The 26,490-nt window shown below is 35.5% G+C and overlaps 2 protein-coding genes across 3 annotated transcripts; both read right to left on the bottom strand.

Moving 5' to 3' along the window:
• Positions 1–308: 308 nt before the first annotated feature.
• On the bottom strand, positions 309–794 carry LOC114536726 (OTU domain-containing protein DDB_G0284757-like). Its single transcript, XM_028558076.1, has one exon. It carries the CDS (start codon positions 792–794, stop codon positions 309–311), a length of 486 nt encoding a protein of 161 aa, XP_028413877.1.
• Positions 795–14,669: 13,875 nt separating this feature from the next.
• LOC114536696 lies at positions 14,670–25,324 on the bottom strand. 2 transcript variants are annotated; one of them, XM_028558049.1, is made up of 2 exons: positions 25,272–25,324; positions 14,670–16,769 (listed from the first exon to the last, which is right to left on the bottom strand). In XM_028558049.1, the coding sequence occupies exon 2, from the start codon at positions 16,711–16,713 to the stop codon at positions 14,740–14,742; it is 1,974 nt and encodes a 657-aa protein (XP_028413850.1). In that variant the 5' UTR covers positions 16,714–16,769; positions 25,272–25,324; the 3' UTR covers positions 14,670–14,739. The 2 variants fall into 2 exon arrangements, with proteins under 2 accessions (XP_028413850.1, XP_028413852.1); XM_028558051.1 differs by lacking the exon at positions 25,272–25,324 and having other exon boundaries at positions 14,670–16,495; positions 16,587–16,668.
• Positions 25,325–26,490: the final 1,166 nt, after the last annotated feature.

Below are 26,490 nucleotides of genomic sequence, written 5' to 3'. Positions count from 1 at the left end.
ATGGACCATATGGATTTGGCCATGATTTTTAATTTCCTACACTATTTTACCGCCGTTCAAGCAATAGGAAATATGCTTAGTAATATGTAGTAATGTCAGAAATGACAGTAATATAGACGTGCTCTGTTTTGGGAGGTCTCACTGGCTTGTTTGCGTTTCCTATATTCCCTTGCATATGCTCTTTGCTTTTGCTTAGCATCAGGGCTCTGCATTTCATTAGCTCGTTTTTCCTTCATGTATTTTTTCATATATTCTGTTCCTCTTTGCTTAGGCTGAGAGCTTCTATTTGACTGTTCAGGTCTTCAGGTTTAAGAAGTACCTGATGGCAAAGTTGATACATAATGATACTCATCTATATGACCTAAATAAATATCTCTAAGTTGATCTGTTGGTGAATATCCCAGTACTATAATGGATTCAGGAAATTGTTCATGTGTCTCACTAATGACTATCTTTAACTTCAGCTGATCAGCCACAGCTTGTATAATCATAGCATCACCCCATGACCCTTGCATGGACATAATATTGAGGTATTCTAGCCATGAGTTTTCAGTGTTACTTTCAATGAATCTCTCAGGATTAGCCCTCATATAAGCAATGCCAAATGCTCGAACTTGTAGATGGTGATCAGGGTCACCATACAACTGATGAGACCCAGCTCGAAAAAGGCAGTCGCCATCACCACCAACATCAAATGGTCTTAAATATAATGAAAGCGTTGCAGCCTTTGATGACAGTCTAGTGGAACTGTTGTTTTGAACAGGACCAGGTATTCTTTCAATATCTGAAAACATTAGTTTCCTTTGAGATATGTGACATTGTTTACTAGCAATATTGGCTGCTATCTTGTGACTGTATAAAACATTACAAAATGATTTTTTTACTATATAAATGTTTTTTTCTACTAAGTTGACAAAAGACTTTAAATATCCGAATAAATTGATAAAAATATGTCGCATTGGCACAAATTGAAAACAACATTGCTTGAAATTACTAGCTATCTTATTTAAAATGGATGACCTAGGGGCATTTCTTACAAAATAATGCTTTAAAGTGGTGGATCTACTTTTTCTCTTTCTCATAGCCAATATAATTCTCTTTAAAGGCAACCTGAAAGGTGCAAGGTCTCTAGATCGCTTGGTATTTGTCTGCTTTGTCAATTTCCGTACAGTCGGTCAGTGGCGACAACAGCAGCTACGCGTGTATTGTATAATGGTTCGCTGGTGAATTTCTTTACGTTTCGTTAATCGTCTCAGAAGAGATTGTTTTGATCTCCGAAGAGATTGACTATTTACCTCATGCGGCCGGATAAGTTTCCATGTTCAGAAAAACTTCGATAAAAAAACACAGAACAAGATTTCTTGAAGCCAAAATTACAATACCGAGTCACGAGTATATGTTTATATTTTCTGCATGCTTTAGGTTATGGACTCATGGTGTGAGCGCGTAATAAACTAATCGCTGATTGGCTAATTATATAAGCGCATCGCTGAATGGCTATGTGTTAACATACGGTACGCGCACGATAGCAATATAATATATGCGTTCGCAGATAAAAAAAATCTAGTTTATAAGGCCAAGGTGGAAGCTGAAGACCCGAAGGAAACGAAAACATACATTGGTATGACAGCGACAACATTTAAAGAGAGATACAGAAATCACAAGAGGTCATTCAATGACATTAGATACGAAAAACAAACGGAACTATCTAAGCATGTTTGGAAATTGAAACAAAATGAAAAACAATATAATATTAAGTGGTCTATCGTTTCCCTAGCAAATTCAATCAAAGCTGGAGGAAAATCGTGTAATTTATGTTTAGAGGAGAAATTGCAAATACTACGTAATTGTTATTCTAGGTCTAACTTAAACAAAAAAGTGAACTTTTCACAAAATGTGTGCACGCGCGCAAATTCCACGCTGGACAGTTTAAACGAACACGCGTTAGCAAATACATCGCGAGTAGTAATACGTGACATCTTAACCGTAATCAAAGAATACGTATTATAAAGAAGTGTAACTAGAGATTATTTTTGTGTCCTCAAATTTTCCCCAAATGTACACGTCATGTACACGCCACGTGTTTCATAAACATTGTGCAAAATAATACGAGAAGACACAACGCCAGTAATAAATAAAGACAAACCCGACACCAAACAAATATTGCTAAAGGCGATGACAACATAATATATTTGTAATAACAAAGAAGAGAGAAAACAATATAATAATAGAGAAAACAATATGGCCGACAATTATCTTACCGCTGAATAAGATAGAATACAAGTTACTTCATATATTAATACATATAACAAACTAACTAACTACTTCATGTAACTCATAAATTTTAATGGCGCAAGATATATGAAGCATAACAGATAGCAAAAAAGCCGTGTAAGAGAAATAATTCATAATCTGCGAGCTTACAAGTGTTTTCAAAAGGCACGTGTTTACTTTATTTCGTACTTGTTTCGCGGTAAGTATGAGCTGTATTATTTTGTATATATATTTTTTCAGCTTTGTATGTCATTTATTTGTTCAATTTTCAGCTTTATATAATAATTTATTATAATTTTTAATAATCAGCTTTTTATACAAACGCATAAACTAGTGAAAGGCTACTACCCCTTTGCTTTAACTTCAAAAAGTGTTTTTGAAAATGTAATTTGAATTTTGATATCAAAAATACACAATATTAAAGTATAAAGCTTTTTATAGCCGTCAACTGCATTACAGAATAAAATAACATTTGAGGTTTTTTCTCTGTCTTTGTTTTTTCTTTGTACTGTTTTAACCGTTTGAAACTTCGATTTTAAACCATTACTTAATTGCAGGCAGGGTATAATGCAGCAAAAATGTAAAATTGAACAGGCAATGTTTTTATGATTATTTTTGTATTGAATGATCCAAACATTAGCTATAATATGAAATATATAAAAATACATTTGAGTTTTGTGTCCTTTAATAATATAAGTTTAGTTCAAGTTAGCCCAGGAAACTGTGTACTTGGTTTGAAATAGCAAGGGGTTGCTACATGCATGTATTTTGTAATTTTTAGGGTTAAATTTAACTTCGCTTGGGCTATTAAGATGCGTAAACTTTACATGTTTACCTAAACCCACTGCTTACTTAAGAACGACAGATTGAACAGAAATAATTGACACTAAGATCATTACTGCATTAATTATTCACCGAAACTGTCAAGCTTGGAAGGAATAGCAATTAATATTTGCGAAAGGCCAAAAAGTATATTTACTCATGAGTTTTTTGTTGTAAAAATTAATTATTCATCACCGTCATGTCTAGCGGCACTTCACTCTTCGCAACTATTTCAATATTCATATACTGAACACAATACTGAAAATTACAACAAACAATGCGATTAAAATTAACATTTTACAGGAAAAATATAAATGCGACGTGATTCGCCTGTGTTCATGATCAAATGAGTCAACCCTATAATATTATTGCAATCACTTGCACCAGGCATCTATAACATTGTTTTAATTGAATAGCAGAGTTTATTTGCTATGATCTTTTTCTTAAATGCGACCTGAAACCGACAATGTTAAGACAAGGAAAAGGACACAGCTTCCGTTTTATTTTAAAAATTTAAAAGACTGTAAAATTGTAACCCATCATTTTGTAACAACAGGACAATGCCATTAAAACTCGAGCATTAAGATTCGAGAAATTTATACCATAATAGACCTTTCCCTAGAAATAATTGTATAGCCAAAAATTACGTTTCAGAATGAATCAATGAATTTTTCACCGCTGTAAGCTTTGTCCCCTCGCCGGGTAGACATTCTTACCTGCACTTCCTTCAAATTCTAACACTACAAAATTGATATCGATTCAGAGAGTTTACGATAAAAAAACCATAACCAGTAGACAATTTGTTGAAATACAAGAAAAAGATAATCCGAAAAATGACACTTTGTAAACTCAAGATAGAAATGGTATGACAATGAAATTTTGTTTTGTTGTCTAGAGCTTAGAATACCCAAGATTTTCTCTTGATGTGCGGCTCTGTATTTAAATTTATCAATTATAATATCAGCAATAAAGCCTGGATGTATTCAGGACCATCTTCAGGACGGCTCAGAAGCTTTATTGGGGAAGTGTAGTCTCACGTTTAATATTCCACTAAAAAGATCGCGAGTCGCGAATAAACTTCGAAAAAAAGAATGCAGAATGCTGAAGCGCCTACATTAACTGACCCTCTTTAAATTCCGCAATGTACATAGTTTCCCATCTTTCGCGTGTTGTGAATCAACCGTTGTCAAAATTACCAGAAACACTTTGATTAAAATGAACATTTTGCAGAAAAAAATATAGGGGACGTCATCCGCCTGTCTTCAAATGAGTCAGCTCTATATAGGGCTGTTAATTGCAACAGGCATCTACAACATTGCTTTCATTGCGTAACAGGTGCTTTCTGTCACTGCAATAACTGCATAAAGTTAATTATTTTGCTATGATCTTTTCCTCAAACGTGATCTCAAACCGACAATTAAAACAAGGAAAAGGGCACAACTTCTGTCTTGTCTTGAATATCTAAAAGACTCTAAAATTATAACCAATAATTTGAAACAACACTGGACCTTGCCATTAAAACTGGAGCATTAAGATTCGAGAAATTTATGCCTTAATAGAATTCTCCCTAGAGAAATTGCAGCCTAAAATTACGTTTCCGAATGAATGAATTTCACACCACTGTAAGCTTTGTTCACTCGCCTGGTGGACATTCGTACCTGCACTTAAATGAGCACGTTTCGCTTATAAAATATATGTCGCATTATACTATTTTTTCTTTAAAATACAAACACTACTAAAGAGACTAAGAGAGCTTAGGATATAACAAAGATATTTCTTAGTGATGCGCGGATCTGTATTTAACTTTATCAATAATTGTAACTAATATCAACCAGTTAAAGCCAGGAAGTATTTAGGACCATCTTCAGGACATCTCTGAAGGTTGATTAGGGAAGTGTAGTTTCAAATTTAGAATTCCACTGAAAAGATCGCCGGTCGCGAATAAATTTCGAAAAAAGAATGCGGAATATTAAAGCGCCTACCTTGACCGATCCTCTTAAAATTCCTCACTGCACATGGTTTCCCATCTTTAGCGTGTTGTGAATCAACCGTTGGTAAAATTACCAGAAACAACACGATTGAAATTAACATTTTGCAAGACAATTACAAATGCGACGTGATCGCCTGTATTCAAATGAGTCAACTCTACAGGGCAGTCAATTTAAACAGGCAACTATATAACATTGCTTTATTTGCATAACAGGTGCTTTTTGTCACTGCAATAATTGTAGTTTATTTGCTATGATCTTTTTAACAAACGCGATCTGAAACTGACAAAGATAAGACGAGGAAAAAGACACAGCTTCCGTTTTGTCGCAAATATTTAAATTACTCTAAAATCATAACCAATATTTTGTAAAAATTACCACAAACAAAACGGTTAAAATTAACATTTTGCAGGAAAAATACAAATACGACGTGATCTCCTGCATGTATTCAAACGAGTCAACTCTTTAGGGCAGTCAATTGCACCAGACATCTATAACAATGCTTTAATTGCATAGCAGGTGCATTTTGTCCCTGCAATACTTGGAGTTTATTTGCCATGAACTTTTTCTCAAACGCGATCTGAAACCGACAAAGGCAACTTCATGAATAATTAAAAGCTGTAAAATTATAACATATCATTTTGTAACAGAGGACCTTGCCATTAAAACTCGAGCATTAAATTTCGAGCAATTTATGCCGTAATAACCTTCTCCCTATAGAAATAATTGCAGGAACAAATTTTCAACACTACTGCAATCTTTGTCCACTCCGCCGTGGGATGCATGGACATTCGTACCTGCACTAAAATGAGCATGCTTCCTTTTTAAAATATATGTCTTACAATACCGTTTTTTTCCCTTCAAATTCAAAAACTTTAAATGTTATTCAGAGAGCTTAGGATAAAAAAACATTACCAGCAGATGTTTAATAAAATACAAGAAAAAACATACTCCGGAAAATTACATCTTGTAAACTAAAGATATATATATGCGTTATATAAGACAGCAAGACAAAATATGAAGGTGATATTTCGACTTTATTTCTAGGTCATTGCTGTATTTAGGACCATCTTAAGAAGGTCTCAGAAGCTTTATTAGCAAATTTTAGTCTCAAATTTATTATTCTACTGAAAAAATCGCGAGTCATGATCACCATGCATCTATAACGGTGCTTTAATTGCATATAGCAGGTGCTTTTTGTCACTGCGATAAGTGTAGTTTATTTGCTATGATCTTTTTAACAAACGCGATCTGAAAAACAAAGTTAGACGAGGAAAAGGACACAGCTTTCGTTTTGTCTTGAGTATTTAAAACACTGTAAAATTATAACCTATCATTTTGTCCATCGCAAAGAAACACATGTTAAATGCAAAACTGAATTACAATTATTTACACATGAGGTCGTTAATTTTTTACTGTCGGCAAATTCATCGCATGCGCATACAACTATGCATATAACACGTGACTTAAATGTGAAAAAGCTAATGGTGTATATAGTTTTCTTTCAATGATGGAATTTCTTTTCCGGATTATTGTACATTAAGCTGTCTCAATCGTGAAACGTTTTATTTGCTGCCGATCGAACCCTATGTTAATGGGTAAATTGTTTTGTTTACTGTATGCTCCAATCAGTTATCTCTACGTCATTGTCAAATGCACAGGGCATCAATATATACAGCCATTTACTTACACAACATTAATAAACGTAACGTGCAGTCTACAGACCAAAGGCAAGGAAAATTAGACATCATCCGTTTTGTTTTGTATATTTAAAGAACTGTAAGATATTATCCAATAATTTTGATAATCGCGAAGAAATACAAGTTAAAAAAATTGAAATGGAAAAAGGAATTATAATTGTTTACACAAGAGGTTGTTACGTTTATTTTAGGCCGTTGGCAAATTCATTGCCTACAACCATGCATATAGCACGTGACCTGAAAGTAGAAAAGCTAATAGTGTATCTACAGGGTGTCTCAAAAACCCCGAAAACTATTGAAAGCACTCATTGTTAAAATTTGAATGTCGTTTTCATGAATATGAACCCGTGGGGCTTTAATGCAACGTATAAATTCCAAATATAAACAACTTGAAATTGTGAATATGATTAAATTTAAATTAACCTTGTGATTGCTTCGAGAGAAAATGGTATAGCTGACTGCGGAACAACGTGTGCTTATTGTGATATTATCCCATTGGTACATTGTTACATTGTTACGGGTGATTTCGATAGTTTTCAGATTTTTAAGACAACCTGTAGTTTAACAATCATAAGACATGTTTCAGACGTCGGACTTTGATGTGCTGAAACTAATGGTAATGAACCTAAGTCTTTCACTTTGCAGAGGTACCCATAGTAAAAGATTCGGCTACCAAAACGTTTCTAAATAGCTTTTCTATCCTAGTCTTTGGCTCTGAAGATATTACGTTTTATGTCTTTACTCCACATATTTTACAGTACAACTCGAAGGCCATTATGCATGGATGAAATGGAGATTAGCGTACAATTATAAGCGACAGCCATTTTGTCTCCAATTTCTGGTAATGGGAAAAGCTTATAGCCTGTATAGTTAATTACTTTTAATGTTGGAATTATTGTGCCGAATATTGTGGCGTTTTAAATTAAGCTGTTTTAGGCGTGAAATTTCCGACCAATTCAGGCAATTCTTTAAGGTAGGAGAACTTCGTCACCGCTGCAACGTCCGCCTTGTCGATCTCGCATTCCAATTGGTTTCAAAAGCGCAACCAGTTCAAATGTGTCCCGTGAAATGGTGTGATTACAAGCTTAAGTAGTTTTGCGCTCGTACTTCGTGCCTTCTCATACTCTTTACGCGTTTTATCCAGCTTAATTTCATGTTGGAGCTTTAGATCCATTTAAATCCTATCAAAGTCCAGTTGCTGTTAGAACTGCATGCTCATGGCGCGCTTTCGCTTTGATTTCTCGCTTGTGCAGTTTTGCTTCCTCTTCCTCTTCTTGTTTCCATTTATTCGTTATTTTTAATGTTTTCGCTATCTCACTATTCTGCATCCCGTCTTTATGTGGAAATGCTCCGCCGCAGTTTCGGCACGTTTTTTTTCCGTCTGGCGCTGGTGGTTTCCGTCTCTGATTAAATGGACCCCGTGGTTGTGATGTTGATGGCTGGCGGTTTCTTTTCAGTGCGTTTAGGTCTGCGTTTGCGTTTTCTAGTCGTCGCGCTTGTTGATCCGTAATTTCCAGCGAATTTCCATGGGCTAATAAGGCTTTTAAGTCCATGCTTTTGCGAAGGGCTTTCTTTCGCAGTCTTGGATCGGGTGTCTTGTGTATGATCTGCGTCTTGATCTCTTCGTCTTCGTTTGTGAATGCACAGTCTGTCGCTTTGGTCTTGAGTCTTCGATAGTACTGGGTTAGGGTCTCGTTGGCTTCTTGTGTCAACTCGCTAAACTCGAAGATGGCTACGTCCTTGTTTCCACGCGGAGTGAAATACTGCGTCAGACTTTCGACGGCTGATTCATACGTTGTACCGGTGTCTGGCAGAATGTCAAGATGTTGTTTGTTGCTTCGCCTACGTATGTCAAGAGAAGACCTCGCCGGATGGTCGAGTCGAACTCTCGGAGGCTGATGAGCAGGTTTTCAAAACGTCGCAACCATTTCTTCCATCGTTGAGACACTGTTGCTGAATCCGTGATTGGGTCGAATGGGGCAAACAGAGGTAGACCACTTCGCGGTGCGTTATATATAAACATGCACCCAACTAGATGGTTTTGAATGTTGGTAATTGCAATCTTATACCTAAGATGTAATTTACTTCAGCTTGAAATCGTGCAGTTATCGCAGTTTATAAACTGCTTTTAGACATTTAGATTTTAGACAGAATTTAGGTTATGGCCTTCATTATGCTGTAGTAATTATTTCAAATGCATAAGGCCAGGTCAAACGTCAAACTTTTCATGCACCAAACCTAATGGTAAACAAGCTAAGTTTTTTGTTTCATTTTATTTGCATTATGTTTGGTGCATGAAAAGTTTGACGTTTGACCCAAGCCAAATCCATTGATCAGATTGCTATTATCACACACTAAAATGTTACAATGTACTGTTTGTACAATATATATATTCCCTATACATCATTATCCGTACAAATTATACACTATTGACTACCCCAGAACAACCTTTAAATCCTTAGAAGTGGGATTGAAGACATGTCTTCGACGAATATCTTACCTCGTTAGTACTTTTATCATCGCACAGTTCATCGACATCGTCAATATTTACATCCAAATCGACCTCATGCATATTCATACTTGCCTGACGTGCGGCCATCTTGGATTTTGTTTTTGAACTTAGTAACCTGGCCGTGGTTAAACTTGTTGGTTTTTGAACAAATTTTGTCTGAAATAATACCTCGCTAATGCTATGTAAAACAAACAGGTGACCAAATATCTTCACAGCAGGACATTTTTGGCGCAAAAATATAGAACACTGACTAATTATAATAACGCATACCGCCACTTTCCGTTGAATATCCAAAAATATTACTTTATTTAAGTTCCTTATAAACTCTCAATTTTGAATAAATTGCCAATATAAGATAAAAGTTAAACAAAAGAAATACCTCAACTGCTGTGTTCCCTAGTGGCGATGTAAAAAATTAACGCTTCGGACATTCATTATAACATATACTGTAGAGGATATAAATATTTAATGCACATAGTACAACATAGCAGTGGTACATACATACCTTGCAGAGTTTTGGAATTCGTAAAGATGGCCCTGTCTGTCGTGCACGTCTTGAGGAGTTTTGTGATTGAAGACAATCAATCTTCTTGTGCAGGTCGCCTAGTATTACCTTCTCGTTGTCCGCCATCTGCTTCATTTGCTCCCGAAGAGCTTTATTTTCTTCCACAACTTTCTCCAGCAGTAACACATAATGATCCGACATTGCGACGCTCATTGTTTAATAAACGGACTATAGAAACACTAGTTTTGTATGGTGTCAAGAAACGCAGAGTTTTACCAACCACCGTTTGCTTTTGAAATATGAATGTTTTGACTTTTGAGCGGCAATATACATGACAATTTTCTTACTGTGGGGGTGACCCTTGACGCAGCAGCAAGACATCTGTTTAGCTGTTGCAACCAGATAGTTGGTATAATCGGTCTTCAGGCCAACTTAATAACGTCTTTTATTATTGATATCTAAATCAATGTAAAATAAGCATGAAAAGAGACAGATATTATATTTGATTTTTGAAAATTTTCACTGTATTTCTCAAATTCATGAATAATTTATGAGCAAATAAACCAATTACAAACACGCATTTGATCACGAGATCGCATCTGGATATCTCGATGAAACACCTCGCTAATAACTGTACAATGCATTTATCCGCATATATAATTAAGAAATGTGATGAAAACCACTAGTGATTTTCATCACATTTCTTAATTATATATGCAAACTTTGTAATCTTTCCTAAACAAACACACCCCTGTACACAAAACGCATCACACAAATCCTTTATTTCTCAAAAGACAATTACATCTTATTCACAAAAAATTAAACGTTATATTACACTCGTTGAACATAGAATGCTCTAAATCAACTCGCCCGCCGACATCCGTTGAAAAATTCTGCAATATTCTCTCACTAGTTGCGACTGATGTAGTCTTCTCGCTTGTATGCCATCTCATATGCTTTAAGATGCTTTTTGATGTAGTCTTCTCGCTTGTATGCCATCTTATATGCGTATAATACCATCTTATATGCTTTTTGAACATTACTCAACCAAGCGTCACATTTGAATTCTTTTGAGAAGATATTTAAACAACTCGAGCTCGTGTCCCACCGGGACATCCAAACACTCGAAAACAATGCGTAAATACACTCGCGCTGCGCGCTCGTGTTTTCACGCATTGTTTCCTCGTGTTTGGATATCCCGGTGAAACACTCTCTCTCGTTGTTCAAATATTACTTGCAGAGAACACTAGAGGGCCATATTATTTACTGTGTTTCCACTATTGAAGGATTAGCCTTTGAAAAATATTTTTATCACACCTTGAATGAAAAGAAATTTCATCAATACAACGCTAAAAGACAAAAGAAGAATTGCATATATTTTTAGGGTTTATAAGAAAACTTGAAAACAAAATTGAACGGTAGAGAATTTGTACATGGCTACATGCCGATACGTGCTGCGTCGAAGGAAAAAGTACTCATTACAATGGAAGCACAAGCTTATAAAAATAAAAACGCGCTATCGCCCGCCAAAATTTTCCACATTTTAAAAGTGTTCTTCATTGTGTTAAAGCTAGAAGCAAAAGATCAACAAAAGATCGCAATTTTATCTGTTTTCTTGCGTTGTTTGGGTTTTGAACTGTCTGGTGGTTGAGAGCTTGTGCAAAATGCGGCCGGAATGGCGCATTCTAGCGAGGTTTTCCAAACAGTGAGTGGCGCACTTACTAACAGTGGGATGTGCAGCAATCTGGGAGAAATCCCAGCGCCAACAGCACAGAACAGGAACGCTAAACAAGGTCGACTCTCGCGACCAAATACGAGTGACGAGCTTCTGGCTTCATTATTATTTTAAACTCGTCTCAGTGTTGAAATTGAAAGAAGTTCTTCTAATTATGTTTAAACTTACTGTATTGTCATATAAAGTCACAGTACCTCATTTTGATGGTCCAGGTTGTTTTCAGATACATTTAAAAGGGAGGTTTTGTTAAATGCATCATCAATGCTGACTAGAAAAAAGTTAATAAGATAGAAATTAAATTAAATTTTAACAGACACAGATATTTTTCAGTTCACTCCCCATTTGGAGCTTTTCAGTGACCGATTACATCATTTCAAGTGTTTCGTTGACTTATAGACGTATATAACATAAAGTAACGAGGGTACACAAGTGCGCCCGAAAACAAAATGCACGAACACGAGGAAACATTGCCAAAGAGACGAAGCGAAGTTAAATAATTTTGAGCTATAAAAGTAGCGAATTTAAGGGTTGTTTTGTTTGTTATGTTAATCTAAACAGTGGTTTGGACAAATGTAAGTACAGGAAACTAAGTAGAGGGGTTTAGTCAAAATAAATACTTATATATTTTCTTCCTTTTCTTTGTATTATATAGCTTCAGATTGTAATTATACTATGTATAATCAATTTTGAAACCCAAATCATTGTTGTTTTATTGTGTTGTGTACGCCATCGGTCCATCAAGTATTACTCTTAGCTATATATATATGTTTAACCTAGACTATCTATATTTACAACAATTGTGTTATTACTGTCCTAGTCTGTTTATCCTAACCCACTCTTGTCACATTCCTTGCGGGAGGAAAATAGAGTGCCCAGAGAAAACCCACGACTTAGAGCAGAGTGTTGATGTACTCTTTTCACATGAGTTAAGTGGGCAACGAGAGAATCGAACCCACGATATCAGAGGTGAAAGGTGCTTGCTCTGATGACTGAGCCACCAAAGCCCCACTGCATCACCGAAGCCCTATTAAATCTGTATATCTGGCACAAACATATAAATTGGATGCCATGAAACCAAATGCAATGGAAGCTGTTAGTGCTATGTTAAAAAAACCGCACCTATTACCCTAGTGTATTGTATGCATGTACATGTATGCATGCAATGCATCAAGTGATGATTGTATGGATTTAATATACATTTTACTTTTTGACTGGTCAATTAGAATACCAGTAATAGAAGTGGAAGTACTGTTTAGCCTGCTAGTCCATATTTTCAAGTGTTTTAGAATCCAAAGAAGGTCACAAGGTACAGTAAGTGTTTTTAAACACTGTTTCCACGTATATAAAAATGTTTTAAGAACATTTGTCGAACATTTTGCTTGCTGCCATCAACTGGCTTTTTGCCAAAATAAACATGCACCCAAAACTGATTTGTTTTTCAAATTTACGATATCTGAATCCGGAAGAATAATTTTTTTGTGCAATAACCTCTAGTATGGACCTCTTGCTATTTATTAGATGTATAGTCTGCAGGTCTATGCCATCGTGAAAAATTATAATTAGAAAATCGCAAAATTCTTTAACCCATTAATTATAAACTAGGCTATGTATATGTGTTTTGATTTGTGGTCACCATGTTTATTAATTATTTAATGTTGATGATTAATATATCAGACAGATGATGTCAATGTTTATTCACAAATGCAAAACATGTAATGCACCTATCAACGTTAAGCCCCAGGGTTGGGGGGTTAACCCCAGGGAAATTGATTGTCGCTGTGCTACGTGGGTCAAGATTTTGACAACACTGACATGAACCAGGGTGGGGAGATTGGACATAGCTGCCATTTTGAATATTTAAAACACTAGGAACTAGCAATGGTTTTCCAGCTGAGCGTGCGCAGTAATAAATCACAGTTTTCTCAATTCACAATTTCAGTAAGTATAAGTATAACCCCAGAATATCACGGAAGGGTAATAAAGTTGCCTTGTTCGATTACTCCATTAAAAAGGGTAAATGGAGCAGCCCCGCGCTAAATAACTCACAGTTTTGACGTAAATCTTACCCACTTTTTTTACCACACCGACTTGGATAATGTTCACTCCAATATGTAGTAATATTTTCCCCTTGAAATTTACTGTGTAATTTAAATCTTAACCGCGAGTTAATACATTGAATTTATTTCATGGCATGTATATGCAAGGCATTTTAGACACCAAGCTATGATATCAAATGGGGGCGGTTGTTCAAAAGCTGGTTAGCTTAACCAAGGGTCAACTCAAATTTTCACATCAATTTTTTTAATCGCTTGTTGAACGAAGTTGAACATGTTTTTTCATAAATATTTGGGGATCAATAAAAGTCTAATATTGCAAAGTCTTGATATATATATATATATATATATATAATATATATAATTATTATATATATATATATTATATATTATATAAATATATATATATATATATATTATATATATATATAATATATATATATATATATATATATATATATATAAAATTAAGTAAAGTATCAAAGAAGAAAGAGTGCTCGATATCAAAATTTAATAGAGCGATTAAAATAAAATCAATGAAATATTACAAAATTTTGAATAATATTTTGTTCGCTACACTCTGTGTTTCACGTTTCTTCTGAAACGATCATCAGGCGAATGATGATATATAATATATATATATACAGACCAAAACAGAGAAGTAAAATTTAACCCAGGGTTAGCGCTAACCTAGCTTTGAACAACTGGGCCCTGTAGGCTAACATACCATCATAATTATGTACTGGGCTTTAAAACAAATCGTTTTTGTCGAAAATTGGACTTGACTCTCATTATAATATAGCTCCACTGGCGATCAGGCCTATTTTCAATGACTGCCGAAGCGAATAATCGTAAAGCTAAAACACGAAGAGATAGAACGGTGTCGTGTTGTACACAGTGGCGTAGCCAGCCTGAAAATTTTGTCCCGCTAGGTAAAGTTCCATTTATAATATTTATTCATGTCATTGGAAATTTATTGTTTTTAATGTCAATGAACACCAAAATATTAGCATAGCGGGACAAATTGTCTGGCTGGCTGCGCTTTGTTGTACACAATTTTTTTTACAGTAGTTGCACAGTTTAGATTTTGCTTTATGCTATTAGCATAATATAATCATACAGTTTCTCAAATCTATGGCATTTTCAAAATTAGTCAAACGTGCGAAATATCTGAAAACATAGATCTTCATAGTACTTGAATAAAATTTTTTCATTGCTTGCTTTTAAAATAAAAGCTAAGTATTGCATACGCCTAACCATATTATATCTCAAATCCTTTAGCTTTGGGACCAGCGTACGCGTTGGAAGACTACTTGCTTCTTTATAAAATGACTTCAGATGGGGAACATAATACTGATCCAAGAATGACGATCCAGGTAACACAAGAAATTGCAACACAATGCGTGGAAGATTCTCATCCTTTTCTACGTAATTGGAAACATATAGATTGATAATTGTATGTACAATTCGGTTCAAAGATATTAAAACTAATTCACCATGTTCTGAAGAGAGAAAAAGCGGGCATTCTTCAATTTCTTCGTATGTGCTGTAAGCGCCTCGATCGATATGCTGGGTAAAAGCTCCCACGGAATAAAGTGGTAAAGGTTCATGCGACAAATAGGAAAAGAATGTGAAAGCGTGTTTCATAACAGAGTCATTTTCGCCAATCCACCTGATTGCTAGTGAAACAGCCGCGTACATCGTTGAAAAAAAGGCCTTCATATATTCACCCTGTTTCATTTTCGCCAAGTTTCGCTTCTCTTGATCCAGCTCCCGCAAATAACCTTTCCATGTTATTTGCATCTTCTTGTCGCGACGTTTTTTCATATACAACGCAGCGGTCACCAAAGCAAGAGGTTGATGATTTAACTCTTTGGCAACTTCACTTACTAAATCTCGATTTTCAAAAAGCCCCGAAATATCTGTAAGAAGCGTAATAGATTCTGTTGGGTGCATTCCTTGTCTAACCGACACATGGACACTTGACGAATCATTTGGCGGCACAGATCTGTTTTGTGTGGTAATTAATACTTGACAACCTTGCCAACTTTCTTCTTTTACTGGAGGGAGGAATGGGACTATTTCATCAAGCTTTAGTACGTTTAGTACTATTATCAGACAAGTGATTTTAGTATTGACGTCCAATTTCTTTCCAATTTCTAAGAGAACTTTCTTTACCTTTTCTCCAGTGCTTTGATTTGAAAAAAAAATTATACCAACGTCATTTTTAGTACAATTCAAGCGATATGCAAGATCGACGTATGAATTCAGGACATGAAGTATTGACCTGCCGTCGATAGTCATCACAAATGAAATGTCACCAAACCAGCCACTGGTACTAACTCCAAGATACTGCTGACCAACTAACCTAGCTATTTGAGACCGACCACTCCCTTGTGGGCCCGAAATATATAGATATGTCAACGCACGATTATTACGGGAAGAGAGAATTCTCAATTCGTCAAGAATGCCGTCCACAATTTGACTTCGATTGACAATTGCATGACCTGGGTTTGGCGGGAGCACCGTAAAATATAATTTATCACGAAAAATTATTTTAGCCAATAACCAAGATATCGCTAAAAAGACTATTGTCATAACAAGTATTGAGCGGGCAGTGCAAATAGAACCATGCCTTTTATTTCTTGATTTCCGAACTTTTTCTATGTCTGCGGTAGGAAGCGATAGTGCATTAAAGCTATGCTTTATCTTTCTGTATACATTTTCGAAAGCAACGTCGGACAATTTATGCTGTGGTGAGATAACGTGTGTCAGATTATTTCGGAGAATTCGTAATGCATCAACGTTATTTCTGACATGAGCAGGAATATAGGGCTGAAGCGCTGTTGAATACAGAATAGCGTATGATAAAGCCGAACTATCCCAATCGGCTCTTCGTCCGGACCTGAAAGCTGGAAGATAAGTTCTTGCGGCACGAATTGAGCCTTCCATATTAAACAATTCGTTTCCAGATATACAAGTATCATCCCACAAACCTTTCGTGGCACCATACTGTTTGTCCCATTCCTGTTTAAATACTTTTCGAAGACCATCCATGACGGGGACGTTCATAATTTCTAGGATACACTCGAAATTGTCTTTCTCTTTTTTATTTGATGCCATAGTAAACTATGAAACGCCAGAGAGAATGTCTACTTTAGTAAAGTAGAAAAAATATCCTAGAAAAAAATTAAAAAAGGATAACTAGGACAACTTTCACCAACACGCCGTTATCAATATTTACTAAATATATATGTGTCTCATTAAACAACTATACCTAATAGTTTCGGTGTTTGGATGGCCAGATCAAAACACGCTTAAATGTTGCGAGATTTAAAAAGTCAAACAACATTTCCAGGTGTTTGGATCTGGCTATCCAAAAACGGGTAATTGTTTCTTAAAATAACAAGAAAGAGACAGTTTTCCAAGTTAGGTTTCCACAAATTAATTAAATTTCTTATAAGGTTAACTTTAGAGATTAAGTTTAATAGAAAAACTAACGTTGGGAATGACGTTTCGATGACATCTTCCCATCATCGTCAAGGACAGGACAATTTATAGAATTTTACATAAGTAAATATATAAACATATAAGCAAAACAAAAGTCTATTGTTTTAGATATTTCAAGTGATTATAACAATGTAAAGTAAATACTTTAGCACGTATCGAGTCGGATTGAACGTAACGTCTTAATTGACTTGCAGTCTCCAAGTAAGAACAAGCTGCCGATTCTTGGGATGGAGATAGAAAAGAATGGCAGTCAACTGAGTACTAGCGTTTACAGAAAACCAAAAAATACGTACTGGTCTTTCACTAGATTATCACAGCCATGTAGATCAAAGGTACAAAATCTCGCTCCTAAAAACGATGTTGGATCGTGCATATCGCTTATGATCAAGTAAAGAGCTTTTCAACACTGAATGTGCTAAACTCAAGTCTATTTTCTTCAAGCTGAGGTATCCAAATGAACTGATCGATTCTATAATCTTGTCCTTCGATAAGTCCAAACAGTCGAATGATTTGAGGTTGCCCTCTTTTGTACCAGAAAACGAGTTTGTGCGCGTCGTGTTACCATACAAAGACCAGAAGTTGGCTGATGTCTTAAGGAAACAACTCGTCAATCCAAGTAAAAGAATCGGAATAACTCTACAGCCCATTTATACTAGTCGCAAGCTCAATGATGTTCCTGGAGTAAAAGAATCAAAACCTTCTCTGATCAAACAACAGTGTCTGGTCTACACATATTCATGTCCTCTGTACGATGCAGAATATCTCGGCCTCACAACTCGACACTTGTTTGAAGAGAAGAACACTATCGGAGCTCATCGTCAATATGTTAACACGTTCATAGAGATCATGACGTAGTCCTAAGGTCTATTAACTTGACTAAAGACTTTTCAGTACTTAAAAAGTGCCAAGGGAAAATGGATCGACTGATTTACGAAATGCTGCTAATTAAAAAACACAATCCATCACTTAACGTTCAATCACACTGGATACGTGCTAAAGTATCTACTTGAATTTATTATATTCACTTGAAATATCTAGAACAATAGACTGTTGTTTTGCTTACATGTTGAACAAAGTTGTCAATCGCTTGTAAGGTATCCGTAAGATACCTTGACACATGCACTGAAGTGATCAAAGTCTCAGATAGGTGAGGTAAATCAATAATGATTTTTGGCACTTCACTCGATGCACGATTATCTTAATTTCGAGTGGTATTATACACACTTCAAATTCTAGCCATGAACAGTTGATGGAAAAATGAGTCAACTATAGGTCCTCCGGCAGAAATCGAACCTACGCTTTTGCAATGCCGTGCAATGCTCTTCCCACTGAGCTACAGAGGTAGCTGACAAGAGCAAGCGTGGTTAATGTGTATAATAATTATGATAGAATGCCGGGAATAGGTGAGTAATAGGTAAATCAATCATTATTTTTGGCACTTAACTCGACGCACGAATATTCTAGAGGTTTAAAGGGTCTTAATTTCGAGTGGTATTATACACACTTCAAATTCAAGGCTTGAAGTGTGTATCATACCATTTGAAATTAAGACCCTTTAAACCTCTAGAATATTCGTGCATCTAGTGAAGTGCCAAAAATCATTTTTGATTTGCCCTCAGCTATTCCCGGCATTCTATGACATACACATTAACCACGCTTGCTCTTGTCAGCTACCTCTGTAGCTCGGTGGCAAGAGCATTGCACCGGCATCGCAAAAGCTTAGGTTCGATTCCTGCCGGAGGACCTATATAGTTGACTCATTTTTCCATGAACTCTTCCTGGCTTGAATATGAAGTGTGTATAATACCACTCGAAATTAAGACCCTTTAAACCTCTAGAAAGTCTCAGCCAGCCTTTACTGAAGTAGCTTCCTCTGCAGGCATCTCTTATGTATTCATATTAGGCATTTATATTTGGCTGGGGTTAGCTGTGACGGGGAGCGAGAAAAAAATGTGCGAAAGATGTCACAGCCATAAATCAATGAGAATGGACGTGTCACTGTACCACGTGGACTTTTCAATGTACCCTGGATCGATCCCCTAAGTAGATTTTGCACTCTAATTATATATTAACGATTGTCCTTGAATGCAAAGGAGTGAAAAAGTTCGAAAAGAGCGAAGCTTTAAAAATGTCTTTTACAGTAAAGCTAAGATTATCGAAGATAATGGTAAACATTCGGTAAATATTAGCAAAGATTATCACAGTGTTGTGAAAGATGTGAAAAAAAGACCATCAGTGGTAGAAATTACGCTAAATAACACGCGTAATATAAAGGCACAGTTGGACAAACTTGCCGCGGATATTGAAACAAGTAAAGGCTAACTTCCGAAAAAGAACCATAAAAGGCACCGGTTATTTTTGTGAAAAGGACAGAGCCTCCTGTCACGTTGACCAAGGCATACGAAAGAAGCGTAATTCGCACGCCAAGAGGAACGAAATGGAAAGGTATATATCACAATCTTAAACTAAATTTAAATTTACAGCGCAATGTATAAATTTAAACATCGTGTGGTCGACATCGAATAGTTTAAAACAAAACAACAACAGAATAAATAAATAAAAATTAAATAAAAAAAGACATGCAATAATTGATGAATTTACCTTTCTATATTCTTAATATCGTTAATATCTATCAATGAAACTAGAAGAAAGCTGCCGCTTAAATGCACCCTTAGATAAAATTTTCAAATTATCATTTATTTCATTGCAGACCTTGGGGCCTTGGAATCGAATAAAAAATTTTCCATAATTAGTTCTTACTGTGGAATATAATATGTACCTTTCGAGGCTAATCTTGTATTAATTATAGTTATGTTTTCTTCTAACTTGCACAAAAAAATCAGTAAATACATCTGGTAAAGTGTTACAATAGTAATCAAAAATGTAATGAATTAGTAACGTAAATTTACCTCTCGAGCTTTAAAAAATTAAGAATTTAGAACAACGGACTAAAATGATCATCAAATTTAGCAAAACAGATTGTTCCAACAGCTGTCTTTTGAAGTAAAATTAATGATTTCAAGGTGGAAATGTATGTCTCACTAATAGGCCGTAAGTAAAAAATGGATATATTAACAAATAATACAATTGTAAGAAAAACTTCAGGTGTGACATAATTTCGCATTTTGATTAAAATCCGTATACTTCTCTTAAGTTTTTTGGAAAATTATGGACATGTGTTGTCCATTTAAAGTGCCTATATCAACCTCAGGGAAATAACCTACTTAGATAGATCAGACGATTTTAAGAACATTTGCAATATATTTGATACGACGACAATTTGATCTTCATGTACTTTTCGGGCCTCGAAGTTGGCTTTTTTCGTGTTTGACCGTGAGGTGCTGTGAGTGGAAACTAGTTGCCCTTTTTCACCGGAAGTGACGTACATTGGAGAACACGTTCATTTTGTAAACAAGAAACACGCTTTAAAATATAGAAATATTGTGGCAATAAAGTGGGAAATCTTGTAGTATATAAACTTTTTGGTTCGTTTTTTGTTAAAACGACGTCGTCAAGTTTTTCCGACAACGTAGACAGCCAATTTGATTCGGATATTTAATTCATCCCGGATTATGTATTGCCAATATTGAAACTTTAAGACGATGCGACACTGTTCAACCTGCTTCAAGAGACAGTACGCCTACACATGCCGGTTTATATCAACCTTACCAAGACAAACTGATTGCTGACCGTGCTGAGTATAATGAAGACTAAAAGAGGGACGTATACATGAAGAAAGAAAGCAGCTTCTTTTATTCGCAAATACTGAAACATATAAAGCACTACATATACTGACATTTCACTCTATTGTTTCACAAATATAAAAGTATACGTTTTTAGGTGCAAATTTAAAAATTGCAAAATCGATCTCTTGGTAAGTAAAAAACAGGAGTGGAGTGGAGAACTTGTCTTACAAGAAGTTGGAGAAGTCCCACATTGCATAACAATGCACCCAGCTCGTTGCGTCTGTTTCATAACATAGATGAAAGGAAGTATAAATGTGCAAGTTGATTAAAATAGGCAAGTATTCAACAATAACTAGTGGCTAATATGCATGTCCTTTAGCCATTTCAATTCAAACATGATAATTTATAATAAGTTCTCAATACTTCACATTGATCTATATTGTATATGCTTATGATTTCACAAGACAAATGTTTGAAGGTTTCAAAGATCTTTCCTCCAAAACGTTGTCTGGAATGGAATCATGGGCACATGCCGACAAAGGTATTCTTCTATCTCTCAAGTAGCCATAAACTAATAGACCTTTTAGTCGCATCGTCTTCAACTTCCAATATTGGCAATACATAATCCGGGATGAATTAAAATAATATCCGAATCAAGTTGGCTGTCTAAGTTGTCGGAAAAATATGACGATGTCATTTTAGCGAAAAACGAACCAAAAAGTTTACTACAAGATTTTGCACTTCATTGCCGCAATATTTCTAGATTTTAAAGCGTTTTCTTGTTTACAAAATGAGCGTGTTCTCCAATGTACGTCACTTACGGTGAAAAAGGGCAACTAGTTCCCACTCACCGCCCCTCACGGTCGAACATGAAAAAAGCCAACTTTGAGGCCCGAAAAGTACATGAAAATCAAATTTTCGTCTTATCAGATATATTGCAAATGTTCTTAAAATCGTCTAATCTATCTACGTAGGTTATTTCCCTGAGGTTGATATAGGCACTTTAAATGTGCATCAACATATTAAATACCTTTATATACTTTTTTACCTTCAACGGCAATTGATTTAGAAATAACTGGATCATGAGTGTACGCAAGTATCTTTGGTGGAGGATAAAAGAATACATAATTAGTCTTTTTTATATTTACAGACAATTTATTGGCACATAACCAAGTATAGATGTTATTCAAATGAGCATTCATAACTTGCTCGAGATATGTTAAATTTTTGTGCGCAAAAAATAGATTTGCATTATCTCCGAATAAATGAAAATCAAACAAGTCTAAGCAAGGCAAACGAAGAGAACGCATGCCTTAATCACCCAGGAAGATAATTTACTACCGCTGAGCAGGGAGGCATAATTAAAAACAATGTTGACATCTGTGGTGCAAAATCAATAAATGATTTTGTTGCTGCTACAAGACCACTACTCGAATGTGCAGGTATAGTTGGTGAATGGTGATGATGTGAAAGGATTCACTGACACTGTTTTTGAGACATTTGACGATCTGAAACCCAAATTACACATTTTGAAAGAAGATTACACAGTCAGGACACTACATATGCTAAGGTAAGCTGACAAGCTGTGTTGCTAAAAACCAAAGGTAGACAACAAATGATACAATGATTATAGCCTGGAACGGTGTCGCTACTGCTTTATATGACCCAAGGCCAGCAGTTGTGTCCTTTCTAAGACCGACGCAGTGCGAGGCCATGTCTTGAAACGTAAAAATAAAGAGATTTTGCGGCTAATTTTTTTTCCAAAATGCTGTACAGCTATAACTACAAAGAGTTGCATTTAACCATAGGTTTCCTTTTGTCTCGCGCGATCACCAAACCTCGTCGGCTCATTTTACGTTTCGCCTTTTCCTGCTCCCCCCCCCCCTCAGTGAAAATTTCTATAAAAAAAGACTGATAAGGAGTGTACTAGACAATCAAATTCTAGGAAAGACTAATGGATGCGCAGCCCTTAAACGCTACATCACGATTATTTTGCTTTCCTGGTATCCAAATAATTCACGGCCGATCGACTTTTTGAAAAAGCTAATACTTTTTATCAAATTTAGACTTTATAGACTTTATCAAATTTACGCTGGAGTTACCCAGAAACAATCAATTGCCCTTTTTAGATACTTTAGTAACGTTTAATCCACTGGATAAAACATTCTCTACAGCGCTCTATTGAACCTATCCATAGAAAATGTATTACACCCTGGGACAGTCATGGTTCGGTAGCATCCAAACGAGCAGCTCTTATAGGTGAAATAAAGAGAGCAGTCAGAGGTTCTACCCATTGTAGTAATAAAAAAATGATAACATTTTAAAATTACTCAAATAGATTCATTTTTGTCTGACCATATTTCCACAATTTCGTACAAAAATTGTCATAACATCCAAGTAAACATCAAACCGTCGTTCGGCTGCATTGGGCTTAAGCAGGCATTTTATAGACTCCAACAGATTTCTCTCACACATGAAAATCGAAGAAAACCTTCGACTAAACTCCATTTTTTTATATTAATGAATTAAATTAAATAATTTAATGACACAACCAACAAGCATCAACTGTTTGTGTAGTGTTTATTAAGGAAGTTTAAGGAAGTTAAGTGGAAGTAGCGTGTGCTTCCAATATGGCTGTATTTTGTAGTTTACTTTATTAAATGTGTGTGTTAAAATCCATTGTCTTTTGAAACAATCTAACATTAAATCAGGTAGAATATTACAGTTTGTAAAATAAAAATGGAATAAAAAGGAAATTATCATGGGGAAGTAGTTGATGTTTGCATTTACCATGCCTACATTATAAGACACCCATGCACCCACTAGGAAGCACTAATTACTTCCCGCCCTTTTTGCATGTTTTACATAAATTAATTGCAATTAACACTTGCATGCACAGACCACAAATATAGCAAAAAAAAATGGGCCAACTGCTTTGATTTCCTTCTTAATTAACTACAAACATTGAATTTATCACCCATTTATAATGAACTCATAAAAAAGACTATATAGCAGCCAAATCATCAGCTTCATGGTGTGTTTCTTTTAATATGGCTAGGGGTTGTCTAAATATTGTGTGTCCAATATCATACATAACTGGCCATAACATAGCGTGAAGAATTTTGTAGAATGAATTCATAAGATACAGGTAATTTATGTTTAAACTTGTTAATTAGTTACTGGTGTATCTCCTAAAGGGGTTGGATTTTTTTGTAATGTTTGCATGTCAATTAGCAGTAATGTCTTGCAGGCTCAATTAGCCTTAAACAGTCATTTAACAACAGAATAACAGATTTTTGTTAATCTATGCCTGGCGGTATGCAAACACCTTATAAAATGCATTTCTCATTTTGCTTCACCATACAATAAATGTAAGTTGATAATATTTTTTTTTTCAATTTATCATACCTAGTGAAATAAACCTAAAAAACAGAGCTTCCTCTTTTACTTTTTAAACACCTTTGTCTTTGGTTAGACACTTTAAATATCAGTGGTCATTGATAACATACATTAACTGTTTATCCTTGCTAAGACCAACAACAGAAATCATGAAGAAATCCATAACTTACAAGGGATCAGTGCTGTGGAACAAGCTTAGTAATGAATCCAGGAATTTATCATCCTTGGGAACCTTTAAAAACACTATTGATAAACAAGAATACTTAAGCGCTACAATGTTTGACTAATTTGCTTATCTAGAAACATTGCATGGTTCTTAAAATTGTAAATAATAACACTAACTTATTTGTATATTTCTTTTTTGTAAGCGTAATTTGAACTGTTAGGATATAAGTGCAGGACCCCATCAGCCTTTGCTGTAAATACATATCGTGTTGAAATAAATGCTATAATAATAATAATAATCAAGATTGCATTTTATTGTATATGTGTAAAGTCCAACTTAATTTTAGAGTCAATTTCAATGTTTGATAGTGCATTATTCTATCTGCACTTTAATACAATATCATAATCATCACACATATAAACAGCAGCATTAGCATGATATTGCACCATAATGTTAGGGCTATATTGTTACAATACTACATAATATAATTATTTGGTAATGGGTAGGTCAATACAATTTTATAGCTGGTTTATATTGCTATAGTCAAAAAGCCTAAATTTGCCAAAAAAAATATAATTACACAGGTATCACATATCCTGTCCCCATGTATCATATCATTTTAGTATGGTTGTTATTTTGAGATAGCTGTGACTATCTGGAACACCTGCGATGGCATTTTGTTATTAGAGAGTTTTAGGCTAGCAGTGACAACGAGAACGACTACGAGATTCGTCGAGATTCTGGCGCGTTGTTTACTTACGCTATCAGCCAAAACTCGTAGTCGTTTAAACTTGCTTTCGAGTACGAAATTTGGCAACAAACGTGTACTCAAAACCACGGCGACTACGATCTCAGCAGATATTTCAGCAGATATTTATTACTACAATGTATATCAATCGACCGTACTATAATGCACTTACCGATTACCGAAGTTTTTAAATACTGAGCAATTCGAGATACACGTATTAATTCTTCTAGATCTCATCTGTAATGGTCGTTACCAACCTCGCAAGCCAGGCTCTTTTACCTACGCTCCACGGCCCACGCTGCGGCAAAGACTCTGGTCAAGGCTGGTCACGTGATTCTTTTGTTACGCTTCTCCCGTGTGGGGATGGGTGGGACACAAGTAGCGCATAAATCATATCAGTTAGGGGTTCCAATACCAAATTTTTTTTCTGTCTATTGCCACTGTGGCATTCAATTCAAAGTATGTTCTTAGGTAGAGTCTCCTGACTTCAAAAATATATTTAGCGAAGTGATCGTTGCTATAGTTACCAAGATACCATACCCCCTATGATGAAATACAGGTAATTTTGTATGCATGATAACTAGAGAAGCATTTGTCACACAGATTTGAAATAATTTTTATTTCTCTACTACCAATAATAGCTAGGAGCTGTACCAAGATCATTACCCAAGGTTGCATAACAAAAAATTTATGCTGGTAACACCCAAAATGCACCTGTGCGACCCGTGCAACCATGCTGTAACTCGGTAACCGATAATCACAGATTAATGTTAAATCGTCAGGCTGGCTACGCCACTGGACGAGCCTGCGATATGTTTCTAATGAAAAATCTGCGGTAATACGCCAAAAAATTAAAGTGGCAGTCAAGTCCGTTTTGCGCACGCGCGTGTTTTGTTTACATCGTGAACTATATATAATATATATATATATAATATATATATATATATATATATATAATATATAATATATATAATATATTATATATATATTTTACATGAAGTTTGCCGCCTATTACTTCCGGTTTTCACGAAATTTGAGAATGTTGAAAATTGAGCGCATCTCTGTTATCAATTGCATGAAATTTGCCTACTATACGGTGTCGATTTCATATCTGATTTACTGACACTGTTGGACCGCCTTTTTTCTACACCGTTGAATCGGACAATATTTCTTGTAATATGGACGAAAGTTTGGACGTTGGGGATGCAGAGCGACTGCAAATTGAAGGGATTGCCCAAGTCGCTAACTTGGATGAGAATACAACGTGTTCCTGCAGTGGTATGTGCCTGCGCGAAAAAGGACGAAATGCTTGTCCATGCAAAACAGCGAGACAATATTGCAGTTTAGCGTGCCACGATGGACTATCGCTTACGTGTAGGATTTGCCGTCAT

Source organism: Dendronephthya gigantea, unplaced genomic scaffold (genome assembly GCF_004324835.1).
Source record: "Dendronephthya gigantea isolate DGI-Jeju-01 unplaced genomic scaffold, DenGig_1.0 000143F, whole genome shotgun sequence".
Lineage (NCBI taxonomy): Eukaryota > Metazoa > Cnidaria > Anthozoa > Malacalcyonacea > Nephtheidae > Dendronephthya > Dendronephthya gigantea.
The sequence above is the reverse complement of the archived record's forward strand: the minus strand, read 5'-3'. Positions and strand labels throughout refer to the sequence as shown.

Coding starts and splice junctions, on each gene's coding strand:
- LOC114536696 (XM_028558049.1), bottom strand. CDS start 16,713: ATGGCATCAAATAAAAAAGAGAAAGACAATTTCGAGTGTATCCTAGAA.
- LOC114536726 (XM_028558076.1), bottom strand. CDS start 794: ATGTTTTCAGATATTGAAAGAATACCTGGTCCTGTTCAAAACAACAGT.